This window comes from Hoplias malabaricus, chromosome 3, assembly GCF_029633855.1.
Source record: "Hoplias malabaricus isolate fHopMal1 chromosome 3, fHopMal1.hap1, whole genome shotgun sequence".
In the NCBI taxonomy this organism is placed as follows: Eukaryota; Metazoa; Chordata; class Actinopteri; order Characiformes; family Erythrinidae; genus Hoplias; species Hoplias malabaricus.
The window spans coordinates 27,094,667-27,113,757 of NC_089802.1; the positions used below are offsets into that span (position 1 = coordinate 27,094,667).

Genomic DNA, 19,091 nt, shown 5'->3' on the forward strand with positions numbered 1-19,091 from the left:
ATGTGCTGTAAAAGTCACTGAGTATCCACCATCATCACACCCTTCTCACCGTGCAGTGGGCCGCACCGACACAGCGATGGTGGACAGAGTCATCCAGGCGGTTTTCGGCGGAGTTAAAGGCTAACCGAGTTGATTGAGTAGCTCTGGCACCTTGGCTAAGCTGGCCAAATCTCTCCAGCCTTCACCACAGCCCTGTTTTTCTTTCCTCCTCAGCTAGGGGAAAAAATAAATGGACCTAATTGAAGCCCAAATTGAAAATGTATGACACAAGTGTTGACTTGGTCTCAGACAATATTTACCCTCGGCTTTATTCAAACAGCGAGCTAGCGCCTGGCTCAGCCAGCAGGCTTAGCGCTGAGGCCTAGAAGAAGCTCGTGAGGATATGTGCCTAGGGCCCGGCATTACAGGCTAGAGTCTTGTGGAAGTTGCTCATAGCGACGAATGCGTGGGTGTAGTTTCAAAAGCAGACGGAGGCTTAAAATATGGCTATAATTAAATTTCAGTGTTAAATAAAACAGTTCACACATCACCACATATTGGCACCAACATCCGGCTCAGATGAGGTAGAAGAATCAAATTCCTATTTACTGCCTAAATGAAAATGTTTATCCTCCATGGGTTTAATGCAGGTTTCAGGGACAGCTGTTAAAGCAACACTAGCCAATATTTTTACCTCAGCTCCACTGAGCTGGAAAATGGAGAATAGAGCCTCTATTTGCTTGTCACTGCAGAAACTGCACTATGTAACCCTCCCTCACCCTCCTTGATTTCAGGACTGTTTATTTACAATAAACAGTACGGGGCACTCAGGAAGAAAAATACACTCTTAATTAGTGTTGCTTTAAAGTGGTAGTGTCATCACTGGAAAATCATGGATTGCACCTTTAATGTTTTTTTTTTTTTTCAATTTGTTTAATGTGCAATATATTTATATCTTTGCATTATTACACCTGTCATTCATTTTATAATGTATTATTTATATATTTATAAAAACTTCAAAGTATTAATATGTAAATATTTTACTTTTATATTTAGTTATAAAAGTAAACTAAAACTAAATAGATAGTTTTACACTTTATATTTCAATGTTTATTTTTATAAGTAATAGCTGTCATGTGTAATGCAGCATCAGATTTGCTTCCCCGTTCTTTAATCTCAGTGCAATGACAATACATAAACTTAATATTAATTTAAAGGTGCAATCAGTTATTTTCTCCAGTGACTATTTTCATGTTATGAAACAGCTCTTTAAACATGGCCGTCCCTATGTGGGGGACCCGCTGTATGGAGTTTAACTATGTATGGAGTGTTGTACTGTATAGAATAATTGTATAACAAATCAATAACTTCTGTAAATATTGTTGTGCTAAGTTCTTGTGGTGAAAATCACTGATTGCACCTTTAAAATGTTGTAAAAATGCTCTGGCTGACTCTCGCTGGAGGCCACCCCCCATGCTGGTGGGTTAAAACAGACCCTCATCCACAGCTGCTCCTCCATCGCTCTTGCAGCCTGGAAACTGCGGCGGTAATTGCGCGACTCCTGTAATTGCAATGAGCACTAAGTGGGCTGTGGTAATTACAGCTGTTTTGGAGCCGGTGCGTTCGCTCATCATTCATTGCCACAGAGTAAGGAGATGGCAGAAGGAGATGGAGGGTCCCTGCCTCAGCTCTGGTGGTCTGCACGCAGGAGGCAGGAGCTCACAAAGACTGCAACCAAATGCTAATCTCAGGTCGGGTTTCCACAGATTTCATTCCTTTGAAAGTAAGGAGTAAATCTGATGGATTTAATGCAAACCTGATCTGTTTTTAGCTCCAGGATGAAGCTGGGCAAGACCCCCAAGCCCCCGACACTCCTACCTCCCCCCACTCACCCCGAGGTTCCTGAGCACTGAGCTGATGTAGAACTCAATGTAGGAATTCATGGATTCCACATGGAACCAAAATGTGCCTTTGTTCATTCAGTGTATTTATTTGATTTAAATGAATCCAGCTTAATTCAATCCCATTAAGACCCATGATTGGGGAATTCACTTAATGGTGAAGAAGGACATATAACAAGCTGCTCCTGCATTTTTCATTCATTCATCCATTCACCCATCCATGCATTCATTCATTCATTCATTCATTCATTCATTCATTCGGTCATTCATTCATCTATCTTCTGTAACAGTATCAGGGGCGTGGGGTCTCTGCGGAACCACAGGGTGCAAAGCAGGAGAATAGAGCCTCTATTTGCTTGTCATTGCAGAAACTGAGTCTCAGGAGGACGAGGGGGACAGGATTGAGTCTGGGGAGGACAGGAGCGAGTCTCAGGAGGATGGGGAGGACAGGAGCGAGTCTGGGGAGGACAGGGAGGACAGGAGTGAGACAGGGGAGGACAGGATCGAGTCTCTGGAGGACGGGGAGGACAGGAGTGATACTCGGGAGGACGAGGAGGACAGGATCGAGACTGGGAGGACAGGATCAAGACTGGGGAGGACAGGATCGAGTCTCTGGAGGACGGGGAGGACAGGAGTGAGACTCGGGAGGATGAGGAGGACAGGATCGAGACTGGGGAGGACAGGAGCGAGTCTCTGGAGGACGGGGTAGACAGGAGTGAGACTCGGGAGGGCTAGGAGGACAGGATCGAGACTGGGGAGGACAGGAGCGTGTCTCTGGAGGACAGGGAGGACAGGAGTGAGACTGGGGAGGACAGGCAGGACAGGAGTGAGACTGGGGAGGACAGGATCGAGTCTCTGGAGGACGGGGAGGACAGGAGTGATACTCGGGAGGACGAGGAGGACAGGATCGAGACTGGGAGGACAGGATCAAGACTGGGGAGGACAGGATCGAGTCTCTGGAGGACGGGGAGGACAGGAGTGAGACTCGGGAGGATGAGGAGGACAGGATCGAGACTGGGGAGGACAGGAGCGAGTCTCTGGAGGACGGGGAGGACAGGAGTGAGACTTGGGAGGACGAGGAGGACAGGATCGAGACTGGGGAGGACAGGAGCGAGTCTCTGGAGGACGGGGAGGACAGGAGTGAGACTCGGGAGGACGAGGAGGACAGGATCGAGACTGGGGAGGACAGGAGCGAGTCTCTGGAGGACGGGGAGGACAGGAGCGAGTCTCTGGAAGATGGGGAGGACAGGAGCGTGTCTCTGGAGGATGGGAAGAACAGGAGTGAGACTCGGGAGGACGAGGAGGACAGGATCGAGACTGGGGAGGACAGGAGCGTGTCTCTGGAGGACGGGGAGGACAGGAGTGAGACTCGGGAGGACAGGAGCGTGTCTCTGGAGGATGGGGAGGACAAGAGTGAGACTGGGGAGGACAGGAGCGTGTCTCTGGAGGATGGAAAGAACAGGAGTGAGACTCGGGAGGACGAGGAGGACAGAATCGAGACTGGGGAGGACAGGAGCGTGTCTCTGGAGGACGGGGAGGACAGGAGTGAGACTGGGCAGGACAGGATTGAGTCTCTGGAGGACGGGGAGGACAGGAGTGAGACTCGGGAGGACGAGGAGAACAGGATCGAGACTGGGGAGGACAGGAGCGAGTCTCTGGAGGATGGGGAGTACAGGAGTGAGACTCGGGAGGACGAGGAGGACAGGATCGAGACTGGGGAGGACAGGAGCTAGTCTCTGGAGGACGGGGAGGACAGGAGTGAGACTCAGGAGGACGAGGAGGACAGGATCGAGACTGGGGAGGACAGGAGCGTGTCTCTGGAGGATGGGGAGGACAAGAGTGAGACTGGGGAGGACAGGAGTGAGACTGGGGAGGACAGGATCGAGTCTCTGGAGGACAGGGAGGACAGGAGTGAGACTCGGGAGGACGAGGAGGACAGGATCAAGACTGGGGAGGACAGGAGCGAGTCTCTGGAGGACGGGGTGGACAGGAGTGAGACTCGGGAGGGCTAGGAGGACAGGATCGAGACTGGGGAGGACAGGAGCGTGTCTCTGGAGGACGGGGAGGACAGGAGTGAGACTGGGGAGGACAGGCAGGACAGGAGTGAGACAGGGGAGGACAGGATCGAGTCTCTGGAGGACGGGGAGGACAGGAGTGATACTCGGGAGGACGAGGAGGACAGGATCGAGACTGGGAGGACAGGATCAAGACTGGGGAGGACAGGATCGAGTCTCTGGAGGACGGGGAGGACAGGAGTGAGACTCGGGAGGATGAGGAGGACAGGATCAAGACTGGGGAGGACAGGAGCGAGTCTCTGGAGGACGGGGTGGACAGGAGTGAGACTCGGGAGGGCTAGGAGGACAGGATCGAGACTGGGGAGGACAGGAGCGAGTCTCTGGAGGACGGGGAGGACAGGAGCGAGTCTCTGGAAGATGGGGAGGACAGGAGCGTGTCTCTGGAGGATGGGAAGAACAGGAGTGAGACTCGGGAGGACGAGGAGGACAGGATCGAGACTGGGGAGGACAGGAGCGTGTCTCTGGAGGACGGGGAGGACAGGAGTGAGACTGGGGAGGACAGGATTGAGTCTCTGGAGGACGGGGAGGACAGGAGTGAGACTCGGGAGGACGAGGAGGACAGGATCGAGACTGGGGAGGACAGGAGCGAGTCTCTGGAGGACGGGGAGGACAGGAGCGAGTCTCTGGAAGATGGGGAGGACAGGAGCGTGTCTCTGGAGGATGGGAAGAACAGGAGTGAGACTCGGGAGGACGAGGAGGACAGGATCGAGACTGGGGAGGACAGGAGCGTGTCTCTGGAGGACGGGGAGGACAGGAGTGAGACTGGGGAGGACAGGATTGAGTCTCTGGAGGACGGGGAGGACAGGAGTGAGACTCGGGAGGATGAGGAGGACAGGATCGAGACTGGGGAGGACAGGAGCGAGTCTCTGGAGGACGGGGAGGACAGGAGTGAGACTCGGGAGGACGAGGAGGACAGGATCGAGACTGGGGAGGACAGGAGCTAGTCTCTGGAGGACGGGGAGGACAGGAGTGAGACTCAGGAGGACGAGGAGGACAGGATCGAGACTGGGGAGGACAGGAGCGTGTCTCTGGAGGATGGGGAGGACAAGAGTGAGACTGGGGAGGACAGGATCAAGACTGGGGAGGACAGGATCGAGTCTCTGGAGGACGGGGAGGACAGGAGTGAGACTCGGGAGGATGAGGAGGACAGGATCGAGACTGGGGAGGACAGGAGCGAGTCTCTGGAGGACGGGGTGGACAGGAGTGAGACTCGGGAGGGCTAGGAGGACAGGATCGAGACTGGGGAGGACAGGAGCGAGTCTCTGGAGGACGGGGAGGACAGGAGCGAGTCTCTGGAAGATGGGGAGGACAGGAGCGTGTCTCTGGAGGATGGGAAGAACAGGAGTGAGACTCGGGAGGACGAGGAGGACAGGAGTGAGACTGGGGAGGACAGGAGCGTGTCTCTGGAGGACGGGGAGGACAGGAGTGAGACTGGGGAGGACAGGATTGAGTCTCTGGAGGACGGGGAGGACAGGAGTGAGACTCGGGAGGACGAGGAGGACAGGATCGAGACTGGGGAGGACAGGAGCGAGTCTCTGGAGGACGGGGAGGACAGGAGCGAGTCTCTGGAAGATGGGGAGGACAGGAGCGTGTCTCTGGAGGATGGGAAGAACAGGAGTGAGACTCGGGAGGACGAGGAGGACAGGATCGAGACTGGGGAGGACAGGAGCGTGTCTCTGGAGGACGGGGAGGACAGGAGTGAGACTGGGCAGGACAGGATTGAGTCTCTGGAGGACGGGGAGGACAGGAGTGATACTCGGGAGGACGAGGAGGACAGGATCGAGACTGGGAGGACAGGATCAAGACTGGGGAGGACAGGATCGAGTCTCTGGAGGACGGGGAGGACAGGAGTGAGACTCGGGAGGATGAGGAGGACAGGATCAAGACTGGGGAGGACAGGAGCGAGTCTCTGGAGGACGGGGTGGACAGGAGTGAGACTCGGGAGGGCTAGGAGGACAGGATCGAGACTGGGGAGGACAGGAGCGAGTCTCTGGAGGACGGGGAGGACAGGAGCGAGTCTCTGGAAGATGGGGAGGACAGGAGCGTGTCTCTGGAGGATGGGAAGAACAGGAGTGAGACTCGGGAGGACGAGGAGGACAGGATCGAGACTGGGGAGGACAGGAGCGTGTCTCTGGAGGACGGGGAGGACAGGAGTGAGACTGGGGAGGACAGGATTGAGTCTCTGGAGGACGGGGAGGACAGGAGTGAGACTCGGGAGGACGAGGAGGACAGGATCGAGACTGGGGAGGACAGGAGCGAGTCTCTGGAGGACGGGGAGGACAGGAGCGAGTCTCTGGAAGATGGGGAGGACAGGAGCGTGTCTCTGGAGGATGGGAAGAACAGGAGTGAGACTCGGGAGGACGAGGAGGACAGGATCGAGACTGGGGAGGACAGGAGCGTGTCTCTGGAGGACGGGGAGGACAGGAGTGAGACTGGGGAGGACAGGATTGAGTCTCTGGAGGACGGGGAGGACAGGAGTGAGACTCGGGAGGACGAGGAGGACAGGATCGAGACTGGGGAGGACAGGAGCGAGTCTCTGGAGGACGGGGAGGACAGGAGTGAGACTCGGGAGGACGAGGAGGACAGGATCGAGACTGGGGAGGACAGGAGCTAGTCTCTGGAGGACGGGGAGGACAGGAGTGAGACTCAGGAGGACGAGGAGGACAGGATCGAGACTGGGGAGGACAGGAGCGTGTCTCTGGAGGATGGGGAGGACAAGAGTGAGACTGGGGAGGACAGGATCAAGACTGGGGAGGACAGGATCGAGTCTCTGGAGGACGGGGAGGACAGGAGTGAGACTCGGGAGGATGAGGAGGACAGGATCGAGACTGGGGAGGACAGGAGCGAGTCTCTGGAGGACGGGGTGGACAGGAGTGAGACTCGGGAGGGCTAGGAGGACAGGATCGAGACTGGGGAGGACAGGAGCGAGTCTCTGGAGGACGGGGAGGACAGGAGCGAGTCTCTGGAAGATGGGGAGGACAGGAGCGTGTCTCTGGAGGATGGGAAGAACAGGAGTGAGACTCGGGAGGACGAGGAGGACAGGATCGAGACTGGGGAGGACAGGAGCGTGTCTCTGGAGGACGGGGAGGACAGGAGTGAGACTGGGGAGGACAGGATTGAGTCTCTGGAGGACGGGGAGGACAGGAGTGAGACTCGGGAGGACGAGGAGGACAGGATCGAGACTGGGGAGGACAGGAGCGAGTCTCTGGAGGACGGGGAGGACAGGAGCGAGTCTCTGGAAGATGGGGAGGACAGGAGCGTGTCTCTGGAGGATGGGAAGAACAGGAGTGAGACTCGGGAGGACGAGGAGGACAGGATCGAGACTGGGGAGGACAGGAGCGTGTCTCTGGAGGACGGGGAGGACAGGAGTGAGACTGGGCAGGACAGGATTGAGTCTCTGGAGGACGGGGAGGACAGGAGTGAGACTCGGGAGGACGAGGAGGACAGGATCGAGACTGGGGAGGACAGGAGCGAGTCTCTGGAGGACGGCGAGGACAGGAGTGAGACTCGGGAGGACGAGGAGGACAGGATCGAGACTGGGGAGGACAGGAGCTAGTCTCTGGAGGACGGGGAGGACAGGAGTGAGACTCAGGAGGACGAGGAGGACAGGATCGAGACTGGGGAGGACAGGAGCGTGTCTCTGGAGGATGGGGAGGACAAGAGTGAGACTGGGGAGGACAGGAGTGAGACTGGGGAGGACAGGATCGAGTCTCTGGAGGATGGGGAGGACAGGAGTGAGACTCGGGAGGACGAGGAGGACAGGATCAAGACTGGGGAGGACAGGAGCGAGGCCTGTATGAGCGAGACCTCTTCAGGATCAGTTTGACCACTGCTCTCTGGGTGGGGAACATGAGCTGTGTTTTTTTTTTTGTTTTGTTTTTCTTCTGTAATTTCAGATTAATGATGGCACCTGGGGAATTAATAATTAATAATTAATTAACTAATCAAACAAGAGCTGGAGCCTTCGGTGGGAAAGATATCCCCTGGCCGTCCCACAGCGGAAAGTGGAAGTGGGGATGTGTAATTTAGAAATGTGTAATTTGGAGGCTGAATGTGGTGTTATTTTATTTTGAGTGAAAACATGCTGCTAGAATTGTCTCCATGTTCCACCATGGGCCCCGAGAAGCCTGGAGAACCCTGTGAGCGTGGCCCTCTCTCGCTCACACATCCATCCATTATCTGTAACCGCTTATCCAATTTAGGGTCACGGGGGACACTTTTGAGTCGCCAATCCACCTGCAACGTGTGTTTTTGGACTGTGGGAGGAAACCGGAGCACCCGGAGGAAACCCACACGGACACGGGGAGAACACACCAACTCCTCACAGACAGTCACACGGAGCGGGAATCGAACCCACAACCTCCAGGCCCCTGGAGCTGTGTGACTGCGACACTACCTGCTGCGCCACCGTGCCGCCCTCTCGCTCACACACTGGCTGCAAAACATTCCACTTCTGTGATGTCACAAAACTTCTACAACAACAGTCTACAACAGTTAGGCCTTGCCCATGTGTGCTGAACCCACACAATATAGTTTAGCCAATCAGAGCAGAGCTCATTTACATATTAAAGCTATTGCAGAAAATATCTGCATATGTGGAGTGACTGAGTGAGTGTGAGAAAATGTCCACAGGTGTGAGTGAGTGACTGAGTGAGTGTGTGTGTGTGAGTGACTGAGTGAGTGAGTGTGTGTGTGTGTGTGTGAGTGAGTGAGTGTGTGTGAGTGACTGAGTGAGTATGTATGACTGAGTGAGTGTGTGTGTGAGTGACTGAGTGAGTGAGTGTGTGTGTGTGTGTGAGTGAGTGAGTGTGTGTGAGTGACTGAGTGAGTATGTGTGAGTGACTGAGTGACTGAGTGTGTGTGTGAGTGACTGAGTGAGTGAGTGTGTGTGTGAATGACTGACTAAGTGAGTGTGTGTGAGTGACTGAGTGAGTGTGAGTGACTGAGTGAGTGTGTGTAAGTGGCTGAGTGAGTGTGTGTGTGTGTGTGTGTGTGTGTGTGTGTGACTGACTGAGTGTGTGTGTGTGTGTGTGAGTGACTGAGTGAGTGAGTATGTGTGTGTGAGTGACTGAGTGTGTGTGTATGTGTGTGACTGAGTGAGTGAGTGAGAAAATGCAGGACATGGTCACTTTAAGGGTCCAGTCCCTACACGGAGCGAGTGAGGGCTCTGTTCTATCCCTCCATTATTCCCTCCATCATTCCCTTCCTCTCCTGTTGCGTGTGTTTGTCCATCAGAAGGTCGTATATCGCGGCTGCTTTTCTTTCTCTCTGCTGCTGGATTTATGAGCTGTTTGATGAAGTTCAATATGTGCCTGGCGAGCCCAGCTGACCACATCATGACAGCTCACGCACGACCTCGTGGGAGGCGTCCAAATAACGAAAACACCGTCCACACGAGAGGTAACCGGACACCTCGGGTAGAAGGAATCTAACATTTTAAAGCAATGATTTGTAGTACTTTTACTTAAAATTTAAGCAGAGCTGTAACAGGGAGAATAGAGCTTCTATCGCTGCTACTCTGGATTCAGCTCTGCAGAAACTGCACTATGTAAAAATTGGAGGGGAGTAGGAAACCCCAGCAGCTCTTGACTCCAGGACAGTGCTGTAAAAGTGAATAATACTCTGCAACTGTAGGGGGACCCCAGGAGCAAGAATTCATTCATTATCTGTAACCGCTTATCCAATTCAGGGTCGCGGTGGGTCCAGAGCCTACCTGGAATCATTGGGCACAAGGCGGGAATACACCCTGGAGGGGGCACCAGTCCTTCACAGGGCTACACAGACACGCATTCACACCTATGGACACTTTTGAGTCACCAATCCACCTACCAACATGTGTTTTTGGACTGTGGGAGGAAACCCACAGACCAACTCCTCACAGACAGTCACCCGGAGCGGGAATCGAATCCACAACCTTCAGGGCCCTGGAGCTTTGTGATTGCGACACTACCTGCTGCACCACCGTGCCGCCCTGGAGCAAGAATACCAAATCTTAAAATGTACACAACTTTAATTCAAAATATAAAATTCAGAGAGTTTCCTCACCATTTGCTGCTCTTCATTCTGTTTGTGCTGGAAAAAGCTCTGGTGTTTGTACATAGCCTTGGCTCCGTAAATGGGAAAATTATTTATATGTCTAGATCTGAATTGGCTCATTCTTGCTCCATAGGGGGTAACACTGACTTATTTTTGCTGTTACAGTTACATTACTTAAGGTGGAACTGACTCTAAATTCAGTAGAGCGCTAAATGCATGATGAACGTAGGGTCCTGGAGGTTGTAGGTTCGAGTCCCGCTCCGGGTGACTGTCTGTGACGAGTGTGGTGTGTTCTCGGATTTAGCCCGGTTTAAGACTCCGGAAATCTGGGCTGGTTGTGAATATACACCCTGATGAAGAGGGAGTGTACACTGTCAGGTCCCACCTCTCCTCACCAACGGTACCAGTCTGATGAATTGCTCTTTTAGAAAACCCCTAGATGTGATGGATACATGACCTTAGTGAGTGTAGCTGGTTAGCAGTCCAAAGAAAACACTGCCCAGATCCATCCTCCACTGCTGCTCAGGGAACCTTCAAAACAAGAGCCCCCAGGGTGTGTTTAATAATGGCAGGCACCCACAGATAGCAAACTCCCTGCAAGGAAACTTCATAAAAACACCCACCCTAGCATTTCTGAACAGTGTGAGAATATTCTGCCACTGCAACTCAGACTGAACAACAATCTCAGATTTATTTTTCATTCACTTATTCATCTTTATCAACTACTGTAAGCATCTTCATCCTGTGGGTTCAGAGACGTTGGAAAGTAGATGTTGTTCATGGTGGATCACAAAGCTTCACACACTCACCCACACACTCACACCTGTGGACAGTTTCACACACTCACCCAGTCACTCACACACTCACACCTGTGGACAGTTTCACACTCACCCAGTCACTCACACACTCACACCTGTGGACAGTGTCACACACTCACCCAGTCACTCACACACTCACACCTGTGGACAGTGTCACACACTCACCCAGTCACTCATACACTCACACCTGTGGACAGTGTCACAAACTCACCCAGTCACTCACACCTGTGGAGAGTTTCACACACTCACCCAGTCACTCACATCTGTGGACAGTTTCACACACTCACACACTCATTCCTGTGGACAGTTTCACACACTCACCCTGTCACTCATACACTCACACCTGTGGACAGTGTCACACACTCACCCAGTCACTCACACCTGTGGACAGTTTCACACACTCACCCAGTCACTCACACACTCACACCTGTGGACAGTGTCACACACTCACCCAGTCACTCACACCTGTGGACAATTTCACACATTCACCCAGTCACTCACACACTCACACCTGTGGATAGTTTCACACACTCACCCAGTCACTCACACCTGTGGACAGTGTCACACACTCACCCAGTCACTCACACTCTCACACCTGTGGACAGTTTCACACACTCACACACTCATTCCTGTGGACAGTTTCACACACTCACCCAGTCACTCACACACTCACACCTGTGGACAGTGTCACACACTCACCCAGTCACTCATACACTCACACATGTGGACAGTGTCACACACTCATCCAGTCACTCACACCTGTGGACAGTGTCACACATTCACCCAGTCACTCACACACTCACACCTGTGGATAGTTTCACACACTCACCCAGTCACTCACACCTGTGGACAGTGTCACACACTCACCCAGTCACTCATACACTCACACCTGTGGACAGTTTCACACATTCACCCAGTCACTCACACACTCACACCTGTGGACAGTGTCACACACTCACCCAGTCACTCACACCTGTGGACAGTGTCACACACTCACCCAGTCACTCATACACTCACACCTGTGGACAGTTTCACACATTCACCCAGTCACTCACACACTCACACCTGTGGACAGTGTCACACACTCACCCAGTCACTCATACACTCACACCTGTGGACAGTTTCACACACTCACCCAGTCACTCACACCTGTGGACAGTGTCACACACTCACCCAGTCACTCACACATTCACACCTGTGGACAGTGTCACACACTCACCCAGTCACTCACACCTGTGGACAGTGTCACACACTCACCCAGTCACTCACACATTCACACCTGTGGACAGTGTCACACACTCACACAGTCACTCACACCTGTGGACAGTGTCACACACTCACCCAGTCACTCACACACTCACACCTGTGGACAGTGTCACACATTCACCCAGTCACTCATAATCTCACCCAGTCACTCACACACTCATTCCTGTGGACAGTGTCACACACTCACCCAGTCACTCATACACTCACACCTGTGGACAGTTTCACATACTCACCCAGTCACTCACACCTGTGGACAGTGTCACACACTCACCCAGTCACTCACACCTGTGGACAGTGTCACACACTCACCCAGTCACTCACACACTCACACCTGTGGACAGTGTCACACATTCACCCAGTCACTCATACACTCACACCTGTGGAGAGTGTCACACACTCACCCAGTCACTCACACCTGTGGACAGTTTCACACACTCACCCAGTCACTCATACACTCACACCTGTGGACAGTGTCACACACTCACCCAGTCACTCATACACTCACACCTGTGGACATTGTCACATACTCACCCAGTCACTCAGACCTGTGGACAGTTTCACACACTCACCCAGTCACTCACATCTGTGGACAGTATCACACACTCACACACTCATTCCTGTGGACAGTGTCACACGCTCACCCAGTCACTCATACACTCACACCTGTGGACAGTGTCACACACTCACCCAGTCACTCACACATGTGGACAGTTTCACACACTCACCCAGTCACCCACACACTCACACCTGTGGACAGTTTCACACACTCACCCAGTCACTCACACACTCACACCTGTGGACAGTGTCACAAACTCACCCAGTCACTCATACACTCACACCTGTGGACAGTTTCCCACACTCACCCAGTCACTCACACACTCACACCTGTGGACAGTTTCACACACTCACCCAGTCACTCACACCAGTGGACAGTGTCACACATTCACCCAGTGACTCATAATCTCACCCAGTCACTCACACACTCACACCAGTGGACAGTGTCACAGACTCACCCAGTCACTCATACACTCACACCTGTGGATAGTTTCACACACTCACCCAGTCACTCACACCTGTGGACAGTGTCACACACTCACCCAGTCACTCACACTCTCACACCTGTGGACAGTTTCACACACTCACACACTCATTCCTGTGGACAGTTTCACACACTCACCCAGTCACTCACACACTCACACCTGTGGACAGTGTCACACACTCACCCAGTCACTCATACACTCACACATGTGGACAGTGTCACACACTCATCCAGTCACTCACACCTGTGGACAGTGTCACACATTCACCCAGTCACTCACACACTCACACCTGTGGATAGTTTCACACACTCACCCAGTCACTCACACCTGTGGACAGTGTCACACACTCACCCAGTCACTCATACACTCACACCTGTGGACAGTTTCACACATTCACCCAGTCACTCACACACTCACACCTGTGGACAGTGTCACACACTCACCCAGTCACTCACACCTGTGGACAGTGTCACACACTCACCCAGTCACTCATACACTCACACCTGTGGACAGTTTCACACATTCACCCAGTCACTCACACACTCACACCTGTGGACAGTGTCACACACTCACCCAGTCACTCATACACTCACACCTGTGGACAGTTTCACACACTCACCCAGTCACTCACACATGTGGACAGTGTCACACACTCACCCAGTCACTCACACATTCACACCTGTGGACAGTGTCACACACTCACCCAGTCACTCACACCTGTGGACAGTGTCACACACTCACCCAGTCACTCACACATTCACACCTGTGGACAGTGTCACACACTCACACAGTCACTCACACCTGTGGACAGTGTCACACACTCACCCAGTCACTCACACACTCACACCTGTGGACAGTGTCACACATTCACCCAGTCACTCATAATCTCACCCAGTCACTCACACACTCATTCCTGTGGACAGTGTCACACACTCACCCAGTCACTCATACACTCACACCTGTGGACAGTTTCACATACTCACCCAGTCACTCACACCTGTGGACAGTGTCACACACTCACCCAGTCACTCACACCTGTGGACAGTGTCACACACTCACCCAGTCACTTACACACTCACACCTGTGGACAGTGTCACACATTCACCCAGTCACTCATACACTCACACCTGTGGAGAGTGTCACACACTCACCCAGTCACTCACACCTGTGGACAGTTTCACACACTCACCCAGTCACTCATACACTCACACCTGTGGACAGTGTCACACACTCACCCAGTCACTCATACACTCACACCTGTGGACATTGTCACATACTCACCCAGTCACTCAGACCTGTGGACAGTTTCACACACTCACCCAGTCACTCACATCTGTGGACAGTATCACACACTCACACACTCATTCCTGTGGACAGTGTCACACGCTCACCCAGTCACTCATACACTCACACCTGTGGACAGTGTCACACACTCACCCAGTCACTCACACATGTGGACAGTTTCACACACTCACCCAGTCACCCACACACTCACACCTGTGGACAGTTTCACACACTCACCCAGTCACTCACACACTCACACCTGTGGACAGTGTCACACACTCACCCAGTCACTCATACACTCACACCTGTGGACAGTTTCCCACACTCACCCAGTCACTCACACACTCACACCTGTGGACAGTTTCACACACTCACCCAGTCACTCACACCAGTGGACAGTGTCACACATTCACCCAGTGACTCATAATCTCACCCAGTCACTCACACACTCACACCAGTGGACAGTGTCACAGACTCACCCAGTCACTCATACACTCACACCTGTGGACAGTGTCACACACTCACCCAGTCACTCAGACCTGTGGACAGTTTCACACACTCACCCAGTCACTCACACCTGTGGACAGTTTCACACACTCACACACTCATTACTGTGGACAGTGTCACACACTCACCCAGTCACTCATACACTCACACCTGTGGACAGTGTCACACACTCACCCAGTCACTCACACCTGTGGACAGTGTCACACACTCACCCAGTCACTCACACATTCACACCTGTGGACAGTGTCACACACTCACCCAGTCACTCACACCTGTGGACAGTGTCACACACTCACCCAGTCACTCACACATTCACACCTGTGGACAGTGTCACACACTCACACAGTCACTCACACCTGTGGACAGTGTCACACACTCACCCAGTCACTCACACACTCACACCTGTGGACAGTGTCACACATTCACCCAGTCACTCATAATCTCACCCAGTCACTCACACACTCATTCCTGTGGACAGTGTCACACACTCACCCAGTCACTCATACACTCACACCTGTGGACAGTTTCACATACTCACCCAGTCACTCACACCTGTGGACAGTGTCACACACTCACCCAGTCACTCACACCTGTGGACAGTGTCACACACTCACCCAGTCACTCACACACTCACACCTGTGGACAGTGTCACACATTCACCCAGTCACTCATACACTCACACCTGTGGAGAGTGTCACACACTCACCCAGTCACTCACACCTGTGGACAGTTTCACACACTCACCCAGTCACTCATACACTCACACCTGTGGACAGTGTCACACACTCACCCAGTCACTCATACACTCACACCTGTGGACATTGTCACATACTCACCCAGTCACTCAGACCTGTGGACAGTTTCACACACTCACCCAGTCACTCACATCTGTGGACAGTATCACACACTCACACACTCATTCCTGTGGACAGTGTCACACGCTCACCCAGTCACTCATACACTCACACCTGTGGACAGTGTCACACACTCACCCAGTCACTCACACATGTGGACAGTTTCACACACTCACCCAGTCACCCACACACTCACACCTGTGGACAGTTTCACACACTCACCCAGTCACTCACACACTCACACCTGTGGACAGTGTCACAAACTCACCCAGTCACTCATACACTCACACCTGTGGACAGTTTCCCACACTCACCCAGTCACTCACACACTCACACCTGTGGACAGTTTCACACACTCACCCAGTCACTCACACCAGTGGACAGTGTCACACATTCACCCAGTGACTCATAATCTCACCCAGTCACTCACACACTCACACCAGTGGACAGTGTCACAGACTCACCCAGTCACTCATACACTCACACCTGTGGATAGTTTCACACACTCACCCAGTCACTCACACCTGTGGACAGTGTCACACACTCACCCAGTCACTCACACTCTCACACCTGTGGACAGTTTCACACACTCACACACTCATTCCTGTGGACAGTTTCACACACTCACCCAGTCACTCACACACTCACACCTGTGGACAGTGTCACACACTCACCCAGTCACTCATACACTCACACATGTGGACAGTGTCACACACTCATCCAGTCACTCACACCTGTGGACAGTGTCACACATTCACCCAGTCACTCACACACTCACACCTGTGGATAGTTTCACACACTCACCCAGTCACTCACACCTGTGGACAGTGTCACACACTCACCCAGTCACTCATACACTCACACCTGTGGACAGTTTCACACATTCACCCAGTCACTCACACACTCACACCTGTGGACAGTGTCACACACTCACCCAGTCACTCACACCTGTGGACAGTGTCACACACTCACCCAGTCACTCATACACTCACACCTGTGGACAGTTTCACACATTCACCCAGTCACTCACACACTCACACCTGTGGACAGTGTCACACACTCACCCAGTCACTCATACACTCACACCTGTGGACAGTTTCACACACTCACCCAGTCACTCACACATGTGGACAGTGTCACACACTCACCCAGTCACTCACACATTCACACCTGTGGACAGTGTCACACACTCACCCAGTCACTCACACCTGTGGACAGTGTCACACACTCACCCAGTCACTCACACATTCACACCTGTGGACAGTGTCACACACTCACACAGTCACTCACACCTGTGGACAGTGTCACACACTCACCCAGTCACTCACACACTCACACCTGTGGACAGTGTCACACATTCACCCAGTCACTCATAATCTCACCCAGTCACTCACACACTCATTCCTGTGGACAGTGTCACACACTCACCCAGTCACTCATACACTCACACCTGTGGACAGTTTCACATACTCACCCAGTCACTCACACCTGTGGACAGTGTCACACACTCACCCAGTCACTCACACCTGTGGACAGTGTCACACACTCACCCAGTCACTTACACACTCACACCTGTGGACAGTGTCACACATTCACCCAGTCACTCATACACTCACACCTGTGGAGAGTGTCACACACTCACCCAGTCACTCACACCTGTGGACAGTTTCACACACTCACCCAGTCACTCATACACTCACACCTGTGGACAGTGTCACACACTCACCCAGTCACTCATACACTCACACCTGTGGACATTGTCACATACTCACCCAGTCACTCAGACCTGTGGACAGTTTCACACACTCACCCAGTCACTCACATCTGTGGACAGTATCACACACTCACACACTCATTCCTGTGGACAGTGTCACACGCTCACCCAGTCACTCATACACTCACACCTGTGGACAGTGTCACACACTCACCCAGTCACTCACACATGTGGACAGTTTCACACACTCACCCAGTCACCCACACACTCACACCTGTGGACAGTTTCACACACTCACCCAGTCACTCACACACTCACACCTGTGGACAGTGTCACACACTCACCCAGTCACTCATACACTCACACCTGTGGACAGTTTCCCACACTCACCCAGTCACTCACACACTCACACCTGTGGACAGTTTCACACACTCACCCAGTCACTCACACCAGTGGACAGTGTCACACATTCACCCAGTGACTCATAATCTCACCCAGTCACTCACACACTCACACCAGTGGACAGTGTCACAGACTCACCCAGTCACTCATACACTCACACCTGTGGACAGTGTCACACACTCACCCAGTCACTCAGACCTGTGGACAGTTTCACACACTCACCCAGTCACTCACACCTGTGGACAGTTTCACACACTCACACACTCATTACTGTGGACAGTGTCACACACTCACCCAGTCACTCATACACTCACACCTGTGGACAGTGTCACACACTCACCCAGTCACTCACACCTGTGGACAGTTTCACACACTCACCCAGTCACTCACACACTCACACCTGTGGACAGTTTCACATACTCACCCAGTCACTCACACACTCACACCTGTGGACAGTGTCACACACTCACCCAGTCACTCACACCTGTGGACAGTTTCACATACTCACCCAGTCACTCACACACTCACACCTGTGGACAGTGTCACACACTCACCCAGTAACTCACACACTCACACCTGTGGACAGTGTCACACATTCACCCAGTCACTCCTACACTCACACCTGTGGACAGTGTCACACACTCACCCAGTCACTCATACACTCACACCTGTGGACATTGTCACATACTCACCGAGTCAATCAGACCTGTGGACAGTTTCACACACTCACCCAGTCACTCACATCTGTGGACAGTTTCACACACTCACACACTCATTCCTGTGGACAGTGTCACACACTCACCCAGTCACTCACACATGTGGACAGTTTCACACACTCACATCTGTGGACAGTTTCACACACTCACCCAGTCACTCACACACTCACACCTGTGGACAGTGTCACACACTCACCCAGTCACTCATACACTCACACCTGTGGAAAGTGTCACACACTCACCCAGTCACTCAGACCTGTGGACAGTTTCACACACTCACCCAGTCACTCACATCTGTGGACAGTTTCACACACTCACACACTCATTCCTGTGGACAGTGTCACACACTCACCCAGTCACTCACACATGTGGACAGTTTCACACACTCACATCTGTGGACAGTTTCACACACTCACCCAGTCAGTCACACACTCACACCTGTGGACAGTGTCACAGACTCACCCAGTCACTCATATACTCACACCTGTGGACAGTGTCA

The 19,091-nt window shown here is 52.8% G+C and overlaps 3 protein-coding genes across 3 annotated transcripts; all 3 read left to right on the plus strand.

The window, feature by feature from the left end:
* The first annotated feature begins 1,647 nt into the window (after positions 1-1,647).
* On the plus strand, positions 1,648-4,899 carry LOC136691384 (uncharacterized). Its single transcript, XM_066663945.1, has 6 exons — positions 1,648-1,762; positions 2,249-2,488; positions 2,772-3,549; positions 3,637-3,862; positions 3,938-4,135; positions 4,237-4,899. The coding sequence occupies exons 1-6, from the start codon at positions 1,648-1,650 to the stop codon at positions 4,897-4,899; spliced, it is 2,220 nt and encodes a 739-aa protein (XP_066520042.1).
* Positions 4,900-4,990: 91 nt separating this feature from the next.
* On the plus strand, positions 4,991-6,569 carry LOC136691385 (uncharacterized). The gene is made up of 3 exons (XM_066663946.1): positions 4,991-5,005; positions 5,179-5,805; positions 5,907-6,569. The coding sequence occupies exons 1-3, from the start codon at positions 4,991-4,993 to the stop codon at positions 6,567-6,569; spliced, it is 1,305 nt and encodes a 434-aa protein (XP_066520043.1).
* Positions 6,570-6,660: 91 nt separating this feature from the next.
* On the plus strand, positions 6,661-7,511 carry LOC136691386 (uncharacterized). Its single transcript, XM_066663947.1, has 2 exons — positions 6,661-6,675; positions 6,849-7,511. Exons 1-2 carry the CDS (start codon positions 6,661-6,663, stop codon positions 7,509-7,511), a joined length of 678 nt encoding a protein of 225 aa, XP_066520044.1.
* The last annotated feature ends 11,580 nt before the right edge of the window (positions 7,512-19,091 follow it).

Bases quoted from the DNA above. Each gene is read 5' to 3' on its own strand.
- LOC136691384 (XM_066663945.1), top strand. From the start codon at position 1,648: ATGGAGGGTCCCTGCCTCAGCTCTGGTGGTCTGCACGCAGGAGGCAGG. The intron at 2,489-2,771 runs GTCTCTGGAGGA...GATACTCGGGAG, and splicing joins ACTGGGGAGGACAGGATCGA to GACGAGGAGGACAGGATCGA. The intron at 4,136-4,236 runs GTGAGACTCGGG...CGGGAGGGCTAG, and splicing joins GGAGGACGGGGAGGACAGGA to GAGGACAGGATCGAGACTGG.
- LOC136691385 (XM_066663946.1), top strand. The intron at 5,806-5,906 runs GTGAGACTCGGG...CGGGAGGGCTAG, and splicing joins GGAGGACGGGGAGGACAGGA to GAGGACAGGATCGAGACTGG.